The sequence below is a fragment of the Phymastichus coffea genome, unplaced genomic scaffold (genome assembly GCF_024137745.1).
Source record: "Phymastichus coffea isolate CEN01 unplaced genomic scaffold, Cenicafe_Pcof_1.1 PCOF00142, whole genome shotgun sequence".
Classification (NCBI taxonomy): domain Eukaryota; kingdom Metazoa; phylum Arthropoda; class Insecta; order Hymenoptera; family Eulophidae; genus Phymastichus; species Phymastichus coffea.
The window spans coordinates 43,724-66,784 of NW_026706953.1; the positions used below are offsets into that span (position 1 = coordinate 43,724).

At 32.0% G+C, this 23,061-nt stretch overlaps 1 protein-coding gene across 1 annotated transcript; it reads left to right on the top strand.

Moving 5' to 3' along the window:
- The first annotated feature begins 6,116 nt into the window (after positions 1-6,116).
- On the top strand, positions 6,117-23,042 carry LOC131672079 (eukaryotic translation initiation factor 4E-binding protein). The gene is made up of 3 exons (XM_058949021.1): positions 6,117-6,805; positions 20,432-20,578; positions 20,739-23,042. Exons 1-3 carry the CDS (start codon positions 6,664-6,666, stop codon positions 20,786-20,788), a joined length of 339 nt encoding a protein of 112 aa, XP_058805004.1. The 5' UTR covers positions 6,117-6,663; the 3' UTR covers positions 20,789-23,042.
- Positions 23,043-23,061: the final 19 nt, after the last annotated feature.

Below are 23,061 nucleotides of genomic sequence, written 5' to 3' on the forward strand. Positions count from 1 at the left end.
AAGTATAAGAAAGAAGAAGGATATTTGAATAAACAAGTAAATATGTGAAGGAATGCAGAAGAGCTGCGGATGGTAAGACGGACAAACAGACGATACGTACAATATGAACAGATCCTCCAACGGAGAAGTAATGCTAACGCGGTACCACGTTGGAGGGAGGACAAAGGTAGAAGTTAAGATTCCGTGGTTGAAGTTTCGATTTTGGAATCACAGAGTGGAGTGTTTTGTCGGTAGGTCTGGATTCACGATGTTTTAATAGTGGTATACCGGGATTGAAACTGATGATGAAGGGAGTCCGACACAACATCCAATAAGGATTTGCCTTTTGTTACCACCATACAAAATTATTAATATTATTATTATTGTCAAATTGACTAAATTCGTGTAGGAATGTTAAGTTGAGTAAATATTTTTTAAAGGAAGTTTAAAAGATTAAGAGAGTAAGGGTGAATTAGAGAGATACTTGACATAGATGAGTATATTGATTAACGTTTAGATCTAGTAGTAAGTTAGTGATAATGTTAGAACATTCTTCATGAACGATTAATATATATTGTTAAATGTATAGTCATCATTTTGTGGTATATAAGCTTATAGTTTAAACTGTAGTTACTACTATGGTTCATAAGACTTTTTTGATGATTCTTAGGAAAGGGGATCGTGATTTGTTTAAGGCGAAGTAAGATTGAAAGTATTGGTGCTTAGTTTTCATAGTTATATAGGAGTATATGAGGGAACTTGATACGTTGAAGAAGCTTTTATGTACGATTTCTTCGTATGAAACGTAATTCATAGTAGTTCAGAGTAGTTGGACAAGAGTATCTAGAATTTTCAAATTCTTTAAGCTCTGATTTTTATTTTTAATTAATTTGTTTTCCGTACAGAAATTGAATAAAACGTTTATTTATATGCTTTGATGAGGTAGTTGTTAGTAGGAAGATATTTTTGTTGACAGTAAAAACAAATATTGTTTTTTTTTCTTTCATTATCTTAACAAAAATTAGTAGATTGATTGTTACCGCAGTATAACCAGCGAGATATGTTCTGATTTTCAGGCGATTTTTGAGTGTCCGTACCGTAACCATACCGTAACCGTAGTAGCAGTTATATACTAGGTAGCAGTTATTACAGAGCCTTGTATTGGGTATATAGATTTCTGTATATAGTTTTACCTTATATAGGTAAATGAATTGTAGAGGATAAGATAAAGTAAAGTTAACACAATTTAACCTAAAACTCTATTTAATAAAAGAAAAGTGAACAGTGAAAATGTATAAGAGAGCAGAGCAGACATGCTGCGACTGTTGCTCTCGCAAAGCTTGGTGAGAATCTAGTTATTGTCTGTCGCAGCAGACTCAATGATAGTTTAGTGGGTGTATTTAGTTTTTGAATTTTCAGAAAATTCATTTGCCATTGGCTAAATAGTGAAGTAGGAAGGAGGTAGGCGGTTACAATTGAGAATGTATTTGTTGGAAAGGGAAACGGTCAGTTCAACACAGAAACTATTAGTTGAGATACTGTCAAGACCTTTTTTTATTATAGTGGGTATCATAAACGTTCGGAGTGACGAGGGCTCTATTGTCATAAACAGCTGTGTGACATGTGCTGTACATTTGAGAGAGATTAGAATATTCTACTCGTCGGTCAAACATAAACTACAGATAGTTACAAAAAATATTACTAAATTATTAGTCGAACGTGACTAAACATACTTTTAGAAGAGAACAGATTCTTTTTTTTTTGTGCGAGGCTTTTTTTCGCATCGAGGACGAAACAGTTTTATTGGTCTTGTTATATTATATGATTCAGTGAATTTGTTGGTTAGCTTAATTACGTTTTCCATTTCTTCAGTTGATCTGTTTAGCATTTTTTTATAATTGTAAATGATCATTCTAGAGTATGATCTATTATTATGAAGGTTACAATTATTAATTAATTACCTTTAGCACATACGAGGTGTGATCAAAAAGTAAGGTAAATTTTTATTTTTCTCAAAAAATATTTATTTATTCATCAATTTTTATTTTATCTCCTTCAAAGTAATCCCCCTCGGATATAATGCACTTGTGCCAACGCTTTTTCCAATCCTCAAAGCATTTCAAAAAATAATTTTTTGTGATCTTGTTTAGTTCATCCTTCGATGCCGTCTTTATCTCCTCAATCGTGGCAAAACGCCGTCCTTTCATGGGCCTCTTCAGTTTTGGGAACAAGAAGAAGTCACAGGGGGCCAGATCTGGGGAATACGGTGCCTGTAGCATCGTTACTGTGTTGGTTTTAGCCAAAAATTCGCGCACAAGCAACGATGTGTGAGCAGGGGCGTTATCATGGTGCAAAAGCCAATTTTTATTGTTCCACAAATTCGGACGTTTCTGGCGGATTGCTTCGCGCAAATTGCGCATAACTTGCAGGTAATATTCCTTATTTACTGTTCTACCCTGTGGCAAGAACTCATGATGCACTACGCCCATGCAGTCAAAGAAAACTGTAAGCAAAACCTTTACATTTGATCGAACTTGGCGTGCTTTTTTTGGTCTTGGTGATCCAGAATGCCTCCACTGGGACGATTGAGTCTTAGTCTCGACGTCATAACCGTATACCCATGTTTCGTCACCTGTTATAACCCTGTTGAGTAAATCTGGATCATCGTTGACGTCATTCAGTAGCTCTTGGGCGATGCTCATGCGACGTTTCTTTTGGTCGAAATTGAGCAATTTCGGAACAAACTTCGCTAACACACATCTCATGTCTAAAACACTCGTCAAAATTGATTGGCACGAACCAAATGAGATGCCAATATCATCAGCAATTTCTCTAATGGTAATTCGACGATTTCCCAACACTATTTTCTTCACTTCTTCAACATTCTCATTAGTTGTTGATGTGCTGGGGCGTCCAGAACGAGGTCCGTCGTTGGTGTCTTCTCGGCCTTCTTGGAAGAGTTTATACCACTTGTAAATATTTTTTTGGCTTAAAGTAGACTCATCGTATGCCACTTTCAGCATTTCAAGTGTTTTGGAATATTTGATTCCATTTTTCACACAAAATTTAATGCAAACTCTTTGATCCATGTTTTTAGACAGCAGCAAATCGTGGAGCACGCAAAACACTTCTAACCTTGATGCCTCTCACAAACAAACCAAACATACTACAAAGCTGAAATTTGGAACGTATGTTCTAGACGAGTGTACCGACATAACCAAATAAAAAAGTCGAAGATCGAACGGACGTAGCCCGCTAAATTTCAAAATTCACCTTACTTTTTGATCACACCTCGTATGTATGTTCTAATATCTAGTAATATGTTGTTTAGGAAATTTGTATCCTCATGGACTTCCGATGTCGGATATTTAATTCCATTTTGCCATTTTTCCCATGATATGAGTGAATTCTTGCAGTTATATTTATCTTTTTTAGTTTTCTTACTCGGTGTAATAAGTTTTATGGGTTCTGTTATATCTATAATTTGAATTTTGTTTTCCTAGTATGTAAATTTTCTATTGATTTAAGTTCTCTAGGTAATTTATTAAATATTGTAATAGCCCTAATATAACTGTTTTTGATACTGCTTTGTCTCAATCTTCTTGGTACTTGTAGGCTGTTGTTTCTTGTTTTTATTATTGTATGTTATAGAAAGATCATCCTAATGGTATAGTAGTGATTCTAATGAGAAGGTTTTTCCTACATCAAGAGGTTGTTTCTTAATGATGAATTTATTTTTATTAACTATTTTAAGTAATCTGTTTTGTAAATTTTGTAGTCCTTTAATTCTACCACGGTAAGCTCCTCCCCATGCAATAATTCCGTAAAATGCAATGCTATGGAATAGGGCGTAATAGATCATCCTGAGCACTTTCGTGCTCATTATTCTCGATAATTTGTAAAAGATAAAGATTAAATACTTGGTTCTTTTGTATAAATTTTGTAAGTGAAGGTCCCATCTCATATTGCTATCAAAAGTTACACCTAGGTACTTTATGTAGTCTTGTCTGTGAATTGTTTTACCTTGTGTAAAAATATTCAAGTTTTTGTGTGTGCTATTATAGTTATTTCAGTTATTCAGTTGTATTACAGTTATAAGTAGTGAAATATTAACTATATAGGAACTTCGTTTTTTAATAGTATTCAAACGTATTTTCAAAATATATATTTTATTAATATGCATATTATTAATATATATAATTGTTTTATATGTAAATAATAACTATAAATTAGAATTTCTCAGAATTTGCAAAAAAGATTTTTTATTCTATTTTGGTTACAATATTATTCATATAAATCTTCTGCACAATCTCACTATCAAGCCACTGAGAATTTGGCTTACTGATATCTTTGAAAAACCATATTGATGGCCTAAATATTTCATAATAATTTTGTTTATGAACATTTCTTATAAAGAAATAAGAATGATTGAACTAGAACTTTTCCATCCGCAAGTCGTTTCATATTTTTAATTAGATTCTTGTTTTATTCAATCAAATATTAAAAATCAAGTTCAAAATAAATCCAGTTTATTCTTTCAATAAGAAATATAAAGCGATTACTCAATTACAAAATTATATTTTAATTATTTTGATGATTTTTATATTCATTTATGGAATTGTTTCTTGACTAACTCATTTTCCATTTTATTAATATAAAAGTAGACATTTTTATTATAAAAAAAATATTAGCTAGAAAAAAAAGAAGATAAATGATTTGATGAAAGAATATACCTGTTTATTTTAATATTATTTAATTTCACTTCTCTTCTTTACTTCAGCTCAACTTGCAGAGGACTTCTTTGTCACTTTCATTTTCCAAAAGTCAATGATTAAATAAATTAAATTTTTTTTGTTATAATAGTACAAAATTGTGTTGATTGCTTTATTACGTGAAAATCGTATGGATTCATGTAAATTCCAGAATGTCATTTGGCTTCCAACATATGAGTTATTCTTGGCTATTTGGATTGACTTATAACCCTTAGGTCACGGATTTTTTTTAATTTGGCACAATTGTTGCACACATAAAAGTGAGATTTTTCCCAAATTTTGATGTCGATACATTAATTATATTAAAAGTTATTAACAATTAAAGAAAAATTATAAAAAATTTTCCAACGGCTATATTTTAAAAACTAATATCGAAGTCGGATTTTTTTCAAAATACTTATAATGCCTTATAATTACGAAATAATTACAACAATAAACAATAAAAATTTTTTCGAAAGTTATTAACTTTTTGTTTAAACAATTGCTAATATCTCACAAAGTATATTTTTTTTTATTCTTGCACCTACGTATTCCTGAGGATTTTTGCTATCGAAATCAGTCATAAAATTCAAGGGCCCGACATATCGGAAAGCGTAGCCTTAATCAAAATAAGATGCCTCGGTGTACATCGCAACGGCAGCGGGATGTCTTCGTGGTCTTACGCTGAGGCGTTTTCTTATAATTAGGGTTACACCTTCCGATATGTCGGGCCCTTGAATTTTATGATTGATTTCGATAGCAAAAATCCTCAGGAATACGCAGGAGCAAGAATTTTTCAAAAAATATATATACTTTTTGAGATATTAGCAATTGTTTAAACAAAAAGTTAATAACTTTCGAAAAAAAATTTTTATTGTTGTAATTGTTTCGAAAGTTCAAGGTATTATAAGTATTTTAAAAAAAATCTGACTTCGATATCTTTATTAGTTTTTAAAATATAGCCGTTTGAAAATGTTTTATTATTTTTCTTTAATTGTTAATAACTTTTGATATAATTAATGTATCGACATCAAAATTTGGGAAAAATCTCATTTTTATGTGTACAACAATTGTGCCAAATTAAAAAAAAATTCATAACCTAAGGGTTATAAGTCAATCCAAATAGCCAAGAATAATCCAACCTATATATATATATATATATATGTTTAAACTTAGGCGCGGTAAATTGGAAATCTATTTTTGCATATTTAAATACAAGTAATGTATAGAATTATATATAAGTATTTCATTAAAGTAATATTTTTAGAAATATTTTGAGAATTATTTCTCAATTATAACAAAAATAAAATTTATATTATTATTGTACTATTGCATTGTCTGCAAACTATCGGCACATTATCAACGGCATATGAAAACGATATATTGCTGACGTTTTGTTGACGCAAAAAATTTAGATTCAAATTAGCATATTTTTTTCTCTAATCCTGTGCTGTCATATTGACGGCAGATTACCGTCATACCGTGCCGGTGTATGCTCTCATATTTCGTGATGCGCTGCTACATATATATCTGCGGGTTTGTTATACGTAACTGCGCAGTGCGCAGCAGACAAAACCAAGTAGAAAACAACAATACGCTTGCGTACTGCGTGCGTGCGCGCGCACATTAGTTCCCCACACATCAATAAATACATCCAAATGCATGGATATAACCTCGAGTAAAAACTCACAGTACACAAATGCACACGGCTTTGATTCTCTACCGAAGTATCAATAGAGCGACACATCGTGGTCTCTTGTTTTCCTGTGAACACGCACGCCTGTTTTTTTTTTACCACATCGTCGTTGTCGCTGCAGGCTATTGAGTAACATTGTGGTTCAGTTGTTCTGTCTTGGAAAAACATTTAAAAGTTGAGAAACTTTTTTCGATTCGTTCAGTTTAATATAAACAACTATATAAAAATTAAGACGAAATGTCGGCATCACCGATTGCCAGGCAAGCCACGCAGAGCCAAAGTATTCCTGCTAAGAGAGTGGTTATCCACGACGCAAATCAATTGCCCGCTGATTATTCGTCGACCCCTGGAGGTACTCTCTACTCCACTACACCGGGAGGTTAGTTTAATCTAAACAAATTTTTATTTTTATAGAATAGAAACTCTACACTAAACCACATGCATTAATTATCTGCTCAGATTTTTTCACTCGATTAACTCAGAAAAAGTTTGTTTCAATGCCAATAACGATAGGTATTCGAATTGCAACTAATATCAGTTTCTTTTGATTATATTTTTGTTTCTTGGAATAAACAACAATAGCAATATTATGATTTGGCCTTCTTTGACAAAAATCATTTGAAGGTCTCGCTAATTTGTTTATATTTTTTTCTGTTAATTTGTTACTTATTATAATTATTTCAATTATTATTATTAATATTTAATAATAATTAATAATATTCTTCAAGACTGTTGATATAATTATCCGACTATTTCGCTCCGTTAGCTTGGATATTTTAGTTTTATTATTTTGTGTTTACATATATATTAAATCGTGTGAATATTCTCTAGTAAATATATTTAATGCGATATTTTCAAACTGATACATGCAAATTTTGATTGTGTATATTAAAATCGACATAAAAACAAACATGCATATATACTTACAGTATGATACATTACAAGTTACGTATTGATGAAAATCGGTAATATCAGTGGTGATGAGAATCCGATCGTATCGCGTCTATATTATTTATACAACTATGTCCCAGGTGCTCGGCACTGTCGACCATGAATCTTAGGCATAGTTGTATAAACAATATAGGTGCGATACGACTTCATGAAAATGAAATTTTTTTGTAGCGTCATTGGATTCTCATCACTGCGTAATATACACGTGGGTGACTAATATTTAATGGGTACGACGCAAATATAACCTTATACAAATAAATCTTTGAATCCAGCTGATGGCAAAAATAAAAATAGCTTCTTCATGTACGCATCTTCTGTTTCTTACAACGTAAAAATTAATCAGTTATTAAATATTAATATTTGTTTTATAAATTATTCTTTATTATACATAAATATTTATTTGGATTTTAAAAATTTAGTTCGATTAAATAATGATTTATGAACAGCATGAACTTGAAATTTCCATTTTTATTTATTGATTAAATATGATTTTATATAAAAAAATTACTTAATAGATAACGAGAAAGATGTATTAAATAAATGTGCTATGAAAAATTTTAATTCTATTTTTTTTTCGTCATATAAATATTATATATTTATATTCGACATATAAATAATATACTATTTCTTACTGAAATAAATAGTAGGATAAAGTCATATTTTAATAAACGTAAATAATATTATTCATATTTTACTACTTTATCTGGAAAAAATTTTTTTCTTTCTTTTCTCTAGTAAAAAACGTATGATTTCATGACATGTATGTCATGTAATAGCTTAAAACTATTCACTTTGCAAAATTGAAAAAAATGAACGGTGTTCTCAGTTCAGCTTGTTTTTAATGTTTGCTATTTGATATCTTTGGAAATAAATGGTTATATAAATTAACTTTACCGGGATCTCCAATTGGCTACATTTTATGTGAAAAAGCATGTAATTCAGTACTTGGCCGATACCAATCAGTTTACTGTTGATATATAACGTTTGTGTTACATGCATAGTTCGTTTCGTAATAAACATTGATTAATTAAAAAAAAACCGATAAAGATCTAATCAACATTATATTATTCAAGAAAACATTATTTTGTTATGAATGTGGAAATGTATACCATTACTAACTCTATATAAGATCCTTAAAATAAACCTATACACTAAATCAAGTAATAGTACTTGATTCAGTGTTAAGGTGGCTCCGATAAATTATCAGATTCGTAAGAAAAGAAAATCAACAATACCTTTCAAAAGTACAACATTCAAGCGTTTTCTTTAGTTTTTCTAACTTGAAAGGAAGAAATTGTAAAATTTGAGCTCTTACATATGATTTGACAGGAGGTTAGGTTAGCACACCCACATATTTTCTTAAAAATAACAACTAGATTCTTTCAAAATTTTATTATACTATGAAATAACACTTGATGCAACAAGATTTGGAAAAAAATACTAATCATCGACTTAATCATTGAGATGTCTCATAAATATATGTTTTTTATACTTATTTGTTAAAGTTCATAATTTGATAAAATTGGCAAAGAGACTCCTTATAGTACGGAGTAGCACTTTTAATGCTATTAAAAGTTTTAATAAATAATTTATTAAATAAATAATATTTAAATAATAATTTAATAAATAATTTCACTCACTTCGCTCGGGCAAAAAAGGCAAAACGCCACACGAGACAAGTATCTACTTTCCCGCACTTGTATCGTAATGTACTAATTGAATACAATACAAAAATTAGGTGATTAGGTTATTGATTTATTAATTTATTGGGTTATGTTATCAAAATTTATCACACTATTACATAGACTTTTCTAATTCACTGTTTGATGATATAATTGATTACGTTCATGATTTATTGTATGCCGATTCATTTTCATTCAAGTGCTGTGTAGAATATTTACATAGCCACAATGTTTTATCTTATATTAAACGTTATTTTCTTTTGCTTTTAATTAAATTAATAATTCACTATATTGAATATAATATTTTTGAATATTTATATTTAATAAATTATTAGTATTGATTGAGTATCTATATAGCATGAGTTAGTATTTTTAATTGAGGGAAACATATATAAATTTAACATTATACCTTTTGGAACTTGCACAAACACGGCGACTTTAGTGAGGGCTTTGAATCTATCGATTAGCGATTTGAAACAATTTGTTATTCCGTTCGTAGATAATATTTTGTGTATCTCAAAAACATTTAATGAGCATGTGCATCATTTTCGAGCGTAATTTACATGTTTCATACAGATAATTATACATTCAAATTCTCAAAATCAAATTTAGTTCAAAATGAGATAGAATTCTTAGGTCACATTATTACGCCTTCAGATATTAAACACGAATTAGAAAAATTATAAATTTTAAAAACTATAGAGCTCCGAAAAATCTGAAAAGTTATAACGAGTCGCATTCTCGTTATGTCTCTCTCTCCCTGCAGCCAGTCTATTTATTAATCATATTTATACCTTACCATGCATCATAATAATTTGTAATTTGTAGCCCAGTTGAAATGTCAGCGAACAAGGTAAGAGTCGAGCCCTACGATCTATACTATCGATAGTCCTTAGCACGGATGTTGCGGAGAGACCGCGATCGCGAAGGGGAGAGAGAAAGAGAGCGCGCAATGAACCAGTTGGCATGCGAGCAGAGACAAGTACGGACGGTAGCATAGTCTGACAGCAACATCTTTTTTTTGCGTTACGAGAGATTACGAAGGAGTAAGCGAGTACGCAGTGGCGATTATACGAGCCCGAAGATCGCCAGTGATAAGCGAAGACACATAGTTAATGCTGACAGGAATTCCGTCAGCTATAAAGCTTAGAAGCGAGAACGCCCGCGCGAGCGTAGGCTAAGAGTAAGCGTGGTCACGATCTATCGTACGCGCGTTTCTGTCGTTCTAACAACCGACGACAACAACTGTAAGTACCTACTCGATTCTTTTCTCTCTCCCTTTGGCTCTCTCTCTCTCTTCTATTGCTTGCGAATTGCATTTGTTGCTTTAGCTTTTCGCCCAACCTACGCACTCTGTCATTTTGCTCGGCCTTGCGTCTTGCCTCGAGCCGCTTTAAGCGAATTCGTCGTCCGATCTTGCTCGGTCGCTGACAAGATCGGCGCGTTGCGTTTTGTTGTCGCCTCGTTCGCTGCCGCTCACATTTCGTCAACACGCGCGCTTGCATGTATTCGCGAGTACCTAAATACACGATTCATTTCTACTAAAATCCGCAGTGTCTTATTCCGATACACCTGCCTTATTGCATAACCACTTCGCAGCGAGACTCTTTAGGTTGTCTCTCGCCAAGTAACCTGTAGCTCACGACACTCTCCGCGGGCCGAATTTCTATGTAAGGAAGGAGGCAAGCTGATGCAGCTGGACCCAGGCACGTTCGCGCTGGCGCACAGGGTCGCCTTGGATAGCGCACTTCGCTTTATTAAAATATTAATCCGCGAGAATTATTTATTATATAGCTGATTTAGCCCGAAAAGAGCTCGAGCTAAAACCCCGTTATAAAGTTTACAGAGCGGGTTGTTAATTTCTACACAAAATTTACTAAAAATGACGCTTCTGTCTGACGAACTTTGATGGATTTGTTGCAACAAAGTAGAGTTTACCAATAGTTGTCTGAGCATCAAACATATGTTGAAAATATTAAAAAATTATTTATTGAAAAAATTCCACCATATACTGTAGGTGCAGTCATGATGCGTGTTAAACTTTATCCTCCTACACCATTTAAAAATGGTCGAGAAGGTGAGTCTGCATATTCATGACTATAGGGAACCAAAATTAATGCGTACAGGTACTTAGTTTATCTCTGCAGTGTTTCACGTGGACGTAGTTCTTAACGTTCTTAAGTAACAATAACAATAACAATATCCAAATTCAAATAAGCCGTATATTTTGACTACAGATGCTAGCTATCATACGATAGCAGCAGCTCTGTCGTAATTAAATAATGAAGGCGAAGAAGTTATTACGTTTATTTCGTGAACATTGAATTTATTTAAGGTTGTGGAATCAAACTATCTTACAACCGAGAAAGAGCTTTTAGCCGTTGCTTGATTTTGTTTAAAGCTAGATACGTATTTGAGGGATGCAAGAAAAATAATTATTCGTGCTGATCACGAAGTGCTTAAGTTCTTATCAACTTATAAATTCATGAATCCGCATTTAATGCGGTGGTGTTTATTCCTGCAAGATCACAATATAACGTAGGAGTATATTCCCGGAAACAAAAACAGAGCAGCGGATTTTCTTATCAAGAGATTTATTGGACGATCGCAACGGTAACGAGAGCGTGATCAACATTACGTCTTTAATGAAAGGTCCTTCTCAAGCTCTCGTGAAGAACGTCATAAACTGCAACACGATGATTTTATCAATAAACTCAAAAAACAAAGAAGCTTTTGTATATTTTGTAATCGATTCATTACCGAAAACAACTTGATATTTTATAAGGAGCGAAGCAAAAACAAGATCATACTCAGTGATCAAGTTGTCGAGAATTTAATAGTAGAGTAACACAAGATATGAACGAAAGTTAACCTCGTTCATAAACATGATTTGTGCCAACAGACTAAGTATTATAACAAAAAAATTCACACGGTTATGCAACCTATTCTTGTTGATCGTCCAAATGAATTACTATCGACTCACTTTTATGGTTCCTTGCCAATCTTGACGGAAAGCGTTAAGTACATTTTAACCACAACCGATGAATTTAGTAAGTTTGTTGTCATGTATCCTGTGCGATAACTTACACTACAGTTAAAAAGATTTATGAGGATTATATTCTGAACTATGACATATCAAAATCGATCATCTGTGATCATGGCACACAATTGAATTCTAAGTCATAGAAAGATAAATTAACACCATGCAAATCAAATTAATCTTCTCAAGTATTCGTCATTCACAGAGTAATATTGTAGAGCACATGCATAGAATTATTGTGATTTCTAAGAGCATATTTTCGGGAAAACCATAAAGATTGGGCTCATAATACCTAAAATGTAAGATATAATGAACAGTATCTATCATGAGATCACTGTATCGACCTCTATGGAAGTACATTAGGGAAAGAGGCTGCATCATAGCTGGTTACCTGTAATTGATTCAAAAGGCTCGGAGCAAATTGATACTATTAGTCAACAAATACATAACAAGTTCACAAAAAGAGTTGCTATGCACAACACTGATCATCCTCATCAACGTATAAATTAAATGACCTAGTGTAACTGAGAAGCCTTACCGCTACAGATAAAAAGGAAGAAAAAATTAAATTTATTTTTGGATTGGTATGAAGGTCCATGTACAATTTATTGTATTAAAGGATTAGACACCTATGTCTTGAGGTACAAGAATGACAAAATTTGAGGAAAGTTTGCATATATTTGAGAAACATTTGCATATATGAGCCATTCTACAAAAGTTCACATATTGAGCGTTATATCTTGTAGTTTTTATGCATTTCACCAGAAAGGTCTGTAATTTGGTGTGAAAGTGTGTTGATATGTAAGCATTCTGAGAAAAAAAATTACAGAACCATTCATCGTGATATATCTCAGAAGTAATCGTAAATGTGTAATCTCTGAAGCCTTTTTTCTATGTGATTTTCGTAATTTATTAGCTTTCTCCACATTTTTGATCCCAAAAATATTTTTATTGGTATTTTTGGACAGTATCATTTGAAAGGTCTTTACTCAAACTTTCATTTCATGCATCAATAAACTAAAAAAAATTTTTTTTTATTCAATTTTGACTCACTTAAATAAATGTGATGTGATTCGGAAAAAAAATAAAGGGATACATGTTTTTACTTTTTTAAGTGACTTAATGTTTTTTAATCGATTTTTGAACTACACCATCTTGAAGTACGCAAAAAAACCTTCAATTGTATGTATTATAATTATTCAATTGACACATTTTAGAACCATAAAAAATACGTCAAACTTTATTTTTTAATCCGAGTAAAAATTCATTGTAAACTCCGAAGCCTCATTATAGTAAAGATGCCAATATTTTTTCTTTGACCTAGTACGGTTAAAAGAAAACTTTTGGATCATATATGAACCTATCATCGCATTAATAGCATTCAATTTAATTCTTTCCTAAAAAAATAAAGAAATAATCGTTTTTCTAATCTCCGAAGCCTTTTTCGTAATTTTCTATGTACATGTTCTTAAGCGAGGAAGTTACATGTATACTTTTAATTTCTTTATCCTTTCGATAGTTATAATACTAAACATCCCCACTCCAATTCAATTTCACATGTTACATATCGGTATGAAGTCGCTGTAAGAGCGGCGCCACAGCCAACTTTGATCACATATACATATGTATACCTATAATACATACAGGTCACTTCTACAAAATATAAACAAACATTGATTTCAAACGCCGTACTATTTCCTAAATAGATTTCCGCCCATCTGTAACTCGCGTCAGTGTTGAAATTTCATTCTAACGAGTTAGACAAGTTTGTGTTTGAAAATTTCTTTTTTTCTTTGTATAATAAACAAATAGTTAAAGTGAGAAATTAAATAATAATAGTTGTAGTTCTGTTTTATTGGTAAATATATTATTTTGATACACTTTTTTATTTTATTCGAACAAAGTGAAATGACTCGAAATACGAAAAAAAATTCTAAAAGTGCTAGAAAACCAAAGTTAAAAACGAAAAAAAAAACAGATAAAATTGAAAAAAAGGAGAGAAGCCCAAAGAAAAAGAAGATTAGCTATAAAAAACGATCCTGAGAAATATGAGCTTTGTAAAACAAAAGAAAGAATGCGTTTTATAGACAGAGTTTAAAAAGGTAAAGTTAAAAAGAGATCTGAAATATCTAATGATGAAATCAAATGTATTCGAAAAAAAACTCGTGAAGCTGTCAATCGTCACAGGATTCAAAAAAAAATGAGCGAAAATAAAAATGATAAAGAAGTTGATTTGGCAAATTCTTGTGATTCAAATAGTGAAAATCGTATAAATCCGACGCCTGCTCTTAAATCAAACAGAGGTAGAAAACGTATGAGAAAAAAATTGATTTAAAGTGTTGCAGAGAAAATCAAGATTTAAAGAAAAAAAACAATGATCTTAAAAAAAAATTACAATCTGCTAATATGTTATTGTCAAGAACAAAAAATATAGTGGAATCTTATAAATCAAGTGAAATAGACAAATTTGAAGAACAGAGTGGATTGAATGAGCTCACTAAAAATAACTACGTGTCTGATCAAGTTAAACAAAAACTATTAGATGGAGAGGTATTGAAGCAGAAAGTTGTTGCGGCTTATAAAGAAACAAGGAGCGTAAAAGACAAACAACGTATTAGACAGATATTACACAGTAATGGAAAACTATCACTGCCATCAAAAGTTTTAAATAAGGTACGCAAAATTATTCCTTACAAACAGAGAAATAAAAAAAATACAAAAACGTCAAAGAGAATTTTAGTGAGGCAAATCGTTAGCAAATTTTACAAAGAAAATAGTCAAGTAAGACCTGGTAAAAGAGATTGTACGAGGGTGGTCCGATAAGTACTTAGCCTCACCGCTCGATGGCGCCACTCTCGCAAAAGAAATATTCTATCACGTAGTACAATCTTCTCGATGGTTACTGTCAAGATTTCGGCCGGATCGAAGTTGTAGTTTATTTTTGAGAGCGTGTGAATGCAAGTGTGTCCGTTGATTTTGGAAAAATGGAAAAAGAGCAGTATCGGTCGGTGATTCGATTCTTGTTTTTGGAAGGGAAATCGCGCAGCGAAATCAAAAAGCGCTTGGATGCTGTGTACGGTGACTCTTCTCCTTCGATGGCGATCGTTAAAAATTGGTTTAACGAGTTTCAACGTGGTCGCACGTCGATTTTTGAAGAGCCACGTCCAGGTGCTCCGAAAACGGCTACCACGGAGGATAACGTGACAAAAATTCACGATTTCGTATTGGCAGATCGACGATTGAAGGTGCGCGAGATAGCTAAGATCGTAGGCATCTCAAAAGACCGCGTGGATCATGTCCTGCATGAAATTTTGCGCACGAAGAAGCTGTCGGCGCGATGGGTGCCGCGTTTGCTCACTCCGGACAACAAGCGCAACCGTGAGACAACTTCAGAGCAATGTCTGACCCTGTTTAAGCGCAATCCGAAGGAGTTTCTGCGTCATTTCGTGACAGTCGACGAAACATGAATCCACTGGTATACACAAGAGACCAAGAAATAGTCGAAACAGTGGACTTTACCCGGCGAATGTGCTCCGAAGAAAGCGAAGACTGCCCCATCGGCCGGAAAGGTGATGGCCACCGTTTTCTGGGATTCACAAGGTGTGATCTACATCGACTACCTGGAGAGGGGCAAAACGGTCACAGGGCTGTACTATGCCGAATTATTGGGCCGATTCGACGTCGAATTGCAGAAAAAACGGCCCCATTTCGCGAAGAAAAAAGTGCTCTTCCACCATGACAACGCACCGGCTCACACCTCCGCCGTCACCATGGCCAAATTAGTCGTATTAGTCTACGAATTGCTGCCCCATCCACCGTATTCTCCAGATTTAGCCCTGTGCGACTTCTTTTTGTTTCCAAACTTGAAAAAATCACTCGCTGGGCAGAAATTTGAGTCGAATGAGGAGGTAATCGCTGCCACGGAAGCCTACTTTTCAGACCTCGAGGAAACGTATTTTTCAGACGGGTTAAAGAAGTTGGAGCATCGCTGGGCCAAGTATATCGAACTAAAAGGAGACTATGTTGAAAAATAAAACGCCACTTTTCCAAAATTTTCGTTTTTCTTTTGTAGGCTAAGTTCTTATCGGACCACCCTCGTATAACTAAGAATAAAATAAAAAAGCAGAGTTCTTATCTCAACGGTAGTCTTAAATCTCTCTGCGTGAAATTTCTTTCTGAAAATCCAAGTACTAAAATAAGTTATGCGTTTTTTGCGCGATTACGTCCATTTTGGATTGTCCCTCGCAATTCTAACTCACGTGATACGTGCCTTTGCATAACACATGAATTTATTAGTGAGAGCGTTACACATAAATAAAATTATAACAGAAAAAAGTTATCAAGAGGTTATTGCGTCTTTTGTTTGTGATTATAAAAATGAAGATTGTATGTTACGAAAATGCCAAAAATGTAAGAATAAAAGAGTTCGATTTATTACTAATAAAAGCGAAAAGGACAGATTTTCTTACAAAAAGTGGGTCACCGGAAAAGAAAAAAGAATTTCGGCAAAAACAAAGAGATCACTGTTCAAATTACCTCCAAAGAAACAATTTGTACTAATGCAAAAGAAATTAAAGAGGAAATACATCCCTTGCTTGTTGCTTTTATGGGTCACATTCACAGAATCCATCATCAATTTGAAGCTATGAACAATGCCAAAGCTAATCTGACAGATACTGATTTGTATATTGTAATGGATTGGAGTGAAAATTTTCTTTGCAAACATGGCAGTGAGCCACAAGCTATGCACTTTGGTGCTTCTCGGAATCAAGTTTCGTTACACACTGTTATGATTTATTTAAATAATTTTAAGAAAGGCTTTTGCACATTTTCAAAGACTTTAAGCCATGATCCTCCAGCTATTTTAGCACACTTAAAAAGCATTATTGATCATGCTTTAACTATAAATCCTTCTATAAAACATTTGCATTTGCAAAGTGATGGTCCTATGACACAATACCGGAACAAAACTTCATTTTACCTTTTTTGTAAATATTTACCTGAAGTTTACAGTAACTTTGAGAGTATTGTTTACAATTATACAGAAGCAGGGCATGGTAAATCAGTAGCTGATGGTATAGGAGGCGCCTTTAAGCGATTTTTAGATTCTTCAATAAATTACGGTCAGGATATCAGTAATTATGAAATGTTAGTTTCTGCTATTCAAAAAAAGTGTAAAAAGTATTTCACAGCTTCAATTTCTGATGAAAGTATAACCGCTGTCAAAAAAGTTATTCCAGAAAAATTAAAGTCTTTTTATGGAACCCTAGACGTCCATCAATTTAAGTGGAACAAAGTAGAAGACGATTTGGTGAGATTTAATGCAATAAGCTGCTATGAATGCGAGGTAACGCAAAAATGTAAACATTACCATCTAGAAGAAATCCGATTTTCAACATTAAATTCAAAATCTACTCAGTCTACCATAAAAAGCAAATCTTCGAAAGTTCAAAAGAAGTCCGTAAAAGTACCATCTAAAATTGTAAAGAAAAAAAATAGTACAAAAACTTGTAAGACAAGAAACAAAACTGAAAAGAAAATAAAATAAAGTGATATATCTTTAAAGAAAAAAATGATTATTTAGTTCTATATCAGTATATTCCAGATATTCAAAGTAAGATTGTATTTTATTTAATAAAAAATGTATTATTTCATTATCGTTGTTAGTTAAAACATGGTATAAAAACTGTATGTAAAATAAAATTTATGTTATTTCAATAAAAAAACCCATTGAAAATTTATTTTATTATCAACTAATTTATTTAATTTAGTAATTTTTATAATATTTTAAGTATTATTTACATATAGTATACAAAAATAGAAAAAATTAGAAAGTAAAAGAACAATTTTTATCGCATAAGAGGTTTTTTCTTTTTTTTTTGTTAAAAAACGTCTATAAAATTCGTAAATTTGAAAATAAATTTAGCGCAGCTTAGGAATTCCTTCTAAGACACATTTACTATAGTTTAAACATTCAAACTCATACAAATATGCAAAAAAAATTTTTTTTTCAATTTACTGAAATTATGTCAACTTTTGTAGAATGGCTCATATACACGCATGTTCGGAGAATTGATTTAGAATAATTTTTGGCTATGGTCTTTTTCATGAAAGAAAAGACCACTCAAACCGACTTCGCGGATTTACGGGATATTATCCCGTTTCCGCAGGGTCAGCCAATTATCCCTTTAAGCAACCTGGTGCGCTAACTGATTCGCAAACGCACACAGATACCAGCTAGGTTTCCTCAGGTTAATTCACCTCTCGCCACTCCATTAAAAAAAATGGACAAGAGAACCACCTCTGCCCTTCCTCACTTTTATCATTACGAGATTAAACGCACCTGAGTCTGATGCGGACGAAGACACCAGCTGCAAGCAACAGCTGCGCATGGTACTTAAGTGAATACGGAAGCTAGAAGTAAAGATCGCCGCCAAGAAGTAACCACCTCAGAAAATAAAACCACCTACCCCGGGGGTAAGATGACTCAACTCTAATAAACCTGGGGACCACCACCTAAATTTAAGTTTTGTAAAAAAAAGAAAAAAAAACAAATCAGACCATCAACGTGAACATTAGAATGGTTCACTTTATTTCGCCATTTTAATGGCTATGTAACGGTGCAGTCTAATATTTTTTTTTCGTTTATCACTGTATAACGGCAACCCACCACACACCCGAAAATGAGAACAAGTGCTATGAAAACTAAAGCGCTATCTCACATATACGCTTAGATATGTTAGGACACTTGATCAAAATTATTACCATACAAAGAGCGTGACGTCGCATATATGCGACATCCACTGTTTACTATGCAAAATATGCAATTTCAAGTTTTTTCAAAGAATAAAAGAATTTTTTCAGTTAAGCTTAATGCACTGATCTTGAATCTAAACTTGAAATGAGTATTAATTAAATAATATTTAACGAAATTTAATTTACAAGGATAAATCATGAACAAATTTTCAATAAACAAATGCGATATGAATTTGAATATCACATAGTGAAACTAACATGTTAAGAGAGAGAAGTAAGAATTTGACTCGTTGATAACTGATTTTTTAACAAAGTTATCAATAAAAGATTAATAATTTATTAAAATTTTTAAATTGCGTTACGAGATAGCGATCCAACTGTACATACTTGTAAAATTAGTAAAACGATTGTTACCTGATTGTCCATTTTATATTTGCAAAAGAAATAATTTGCGAATTTGTTATTTAATTATTATCAAATTCTATCTATTAAATTGGTAAAGTTGATTTCGAATAATGTTCCGCGTATCATAAATATTTTTTAGTGTAAAACATTCCTATGATTTTATTGTAAATTATATTCCATTTATTTAATAATTTATTTGCTTATAACTCCGTAAGGCGATTTTTCCCCGAGCAGTGATTTATATCATAAAATTCAGCGTTTTTAATTCACTTTCTGTATCACAAACTTTTCACTTCACGTGCGCGATTTCGCAATAAAATTTGTTCAAAGTTTGTGCAAATTTTGCAAAAACAACGTTGTAGGGATAACCCAGCGTAAAAAGGGACCTCTTTCGAGAATATAAATGCTCATCATTGCAGCAAGGAGGATTCTCATCCAACCTTACCTAGCAACGCGAGCATTGTACAAGTAAAATAAAGTCTTAGCCATTTCCTAAGATCTGTTTTCGTTATTCAATGGTTAGTTTTGTTATTCTCCTTTCTTACATGATAGTCTAAGAGCTCAATTCATAAGATTCTTTCTCTTCTGAGAAAAAAGTAGTTTTAAACTATCTTTTCTTACAATCGTATCATTACAGTCTAAAAATTCGGTCAAGTTTTTATTACAGCACTGTCTGGCCTATCCCAGATAAATGTGATAATACTTAGCAGAATTTCAAATCGATATGGCGAACCATGTCGAATCAGACTATGTTCGTTGCTTGATGATTGAAATTTAGTTATTATCGAAATACACTTACTCTCTGTCGTAAGCCACCATAGATTGTTATCCTTGCAGCTTCGACTTTGAGTAGTGAATTTTCGAAGGTTTCAGTAACGATTGTTGACGTTCGTGTAAGAACACTTCAATCAATACTAGTAAGCCATTTTACAACTACCGTTTCTATTTTTTCGATTATATATTATTCTATGTCATCGTCTTGCTTGCTCTCAGAAATTCAATTTGCAAATGTATCTTGAGTTTAAATTTAATTTATTATAACGTATAAATGTGTAAACGTAACAAAAATATAATTATCGAAATGAATAAAAAAACATCAAATATTATGCGTCTATAATATTTCTAATAAAAAATTTGAAATATTCCCCTCATTAGTCTATTTCATTTACAGGTACCCGAATCGTTTATGAACGAGCTTTTTTAATGAATTTGCGTAATTCACCAATTTCACGAACACCACCAAAAATTTCTTCAATACCGACTAATATTCTCAAGGATAGTACGCCAGTCGCAAAGTCATCAAGTCCCGCAACCAAAGGTTTGTACATATTTTTATTACAATATGAACAATTATTTGCACGTGTGAAATCGTTAACATATCGTAGAATAAATAATCAATAAAATTCATTTTTAATACTCTTACTGTCGTTTAATAATATAATTTTCACTCTACTAATTTCTATTTTTATTTATTTCAGAATCACAAGTAATTGATGAATCTGCTGAACAATTTGAAATGGACATGTAATAAATAAGGTCTTAAATATGTCTGTGATTGAGATAATGTGTTTAAAAAACTTCATGAATCACTATAAAAAGCTTGATCCGACATATCGCATTTTATACAAATACTTCAATCTTATGACGCGCAGGACGCTTTCGAATAATTTTTCGCATATGCTGCCTTCCGTTAGTATTTATTGGAGTATGACAAACTCGAAATTATATTCGAGTAGAAGTGCCAATTATTTCGTTGCCATTATTAGTTTCAAATAACAAGAAACGCATATCGAAGTGATTTTTTGTCATCGTTAAACAATCTATAAAGAGTCCATTTGTTTTTATTATAATTTTTAAAAAATTGAAGCAAAAAATATAAGAAAACGTATCAACTTAATCAAATGTATCAATTTATCTACTTTGTGTAATAACTCGTGCTTGTAAGTTATTAATCTTTTTAGATCAGAATTCGTACATTTCATTTTATAATTTGCTATACTTATTATTAAACTAAATATTAATAAAAATTTTAGTAATAAAAGAGTATTTTTGTATGTTTTTTAGTTCTTAATATTATGGTATATTCTTATATAATTGTAAGTTTCCATTGTTTCACTGTAAGGGAATATATCATCAATATTGTATTTATTTGCCAAAGTCAAATTGTAACTGAATGAATACCCAGAAGGAAAGTGAAATAATTTTTATACTGTAGATATATACTGTAGACTGTAGATCTCACGCTACCTAAAAAACTAAAAAAGGTGCATTTAGTTTTTAATTTAATCTTCATTAAGTATATATATATGAGCAATTCCATCAAAAAAGTGCCATGAGGTCATCGTTTTGTCAAATAGCACTGTACTGAATGTTCAAGATATAAGCACTTAATTTTTCTATTTTATCATCTTATGAAGTATAGTATAGTCCAAGCGAAAATAATTAAACGAAGCACCGTGTATCCTGGTAAAACCCTTTTGAACCTCTTGAAGTACTAATATCAATAAAAACAAAAACGTTGTTTGTCATAGATTTATTTTAATGACTTTTAAAAATTCCATGGAAAACTAGTAAAGATAGCATAAATCAGGTTTCAAAATTTGAATTCTACGAGTTAAAAATCATATTTTGGCTTACTTTTTCCTCGAAGCGTTTATATATTTCAAAACATTAATTTCCCTCAACCGAGTCTATTTTATAGTTTCATTAGTTTTGAAAATTTTTTATAGTATTACCGTTTAGAAAATTATGTATGGGTCAAAATTATTGGATAAGACTGATCCAAGATGTGGTTTCCAACGTAACTAACCCGCAGGCATCGAATTTGAAGTCAGATTTATGCACACAGTTTTAGTTTTGTATCAAAACGCAAAAGATCATGATAAATTACGTTTATTTTCTATGATGAATAGAGGAATAAAGATATCATGAGTATCTCTGACAGTGATAGGTTTAATTTCTTTTTTAATTTTAGGTACCACATAGAACGTTAAATGAAAAAATTAGGAACGTACTGCATATATAAATTTTAATTTAGGCGTCAAGTGGGTCCCAATGGTGTTTTCAATTTAGGTGAATTTTGACAAGCACGTTTTATGTATTTTTACACTAAACACGAATTAAATAATTAAATTAAGAGGGATGGGCACTTCGCTCGATCGGTCAGAAAAATGTTTGAACATTGAAAAAATCGGTTTTTGACAAAATAAAAAATATCAAATTTTTCGAGCAATTTTAAGGCGAAAAGTATGTTATAATTTTCATGGTTCCCGAAAAAAAGATCTTAAACTTTTGAAAAATGCGATTTCGACCATTTTTTATCGTCGATTGATTTTTGATTGTACCAATTGCTTTATAATCTAATCGCAGACTATGAAAGTTCAAATCAAGATCTCTAAGTAGCAATAATTGTTTACACTAAAAAGTTTTGTCCAATATGTGTTTTTGAGCTCCGAAAAACAGCGTTCATGCGGTCGCGTGCATACCTCCGTGTCCCATATGGCGAGGCAGAAAACTATCTACAAGCGTATTACAATTTTATGGTATTTGCTGAATAGTAATTGGTATTTGTTTATGCACACATAGAATTTACAAAGAGGATTTAAAAATAGGAGAGAATAAATTGACCATATTCAAATGTTTAAATTTATAGGTTGGATTTGTTATGATAATAAGAATACTGTAGCAGTAGATTTTGTTGTAAGTCATAAGTACAAGTAAACTTTATACTTGAAAAAATATTCGGCAGTATAAATATTTATATTATTCTGTTTATTTTAACATGTACCGTTTGTCCATTTG

Excerpts from the sequence above, each read along its gene's own strand:
- LOC131672079 (XM_058949021.1), top strand. The coding sequence starts at position 6,664 with ATGTCGGCATCACCGATTGCCAGGCAAGCCACGCAGAGCCAAAGTATT. Across the intron at positions 6,806-20,431 it reads CTACTCCACTACACCGGGAG|GTACCCGAATCGTTTATGAA; the intron begins GTTAGTTTAATC and ends TTTCATTTACAG. Across the intron at positions 20,579-20,738 it reads ATCAAGTCCCGCAACCAAAG|AATCACAAGTAATTGATGAA; the intron begins GTTTGTACATAT and ends TATTTATTTCAG.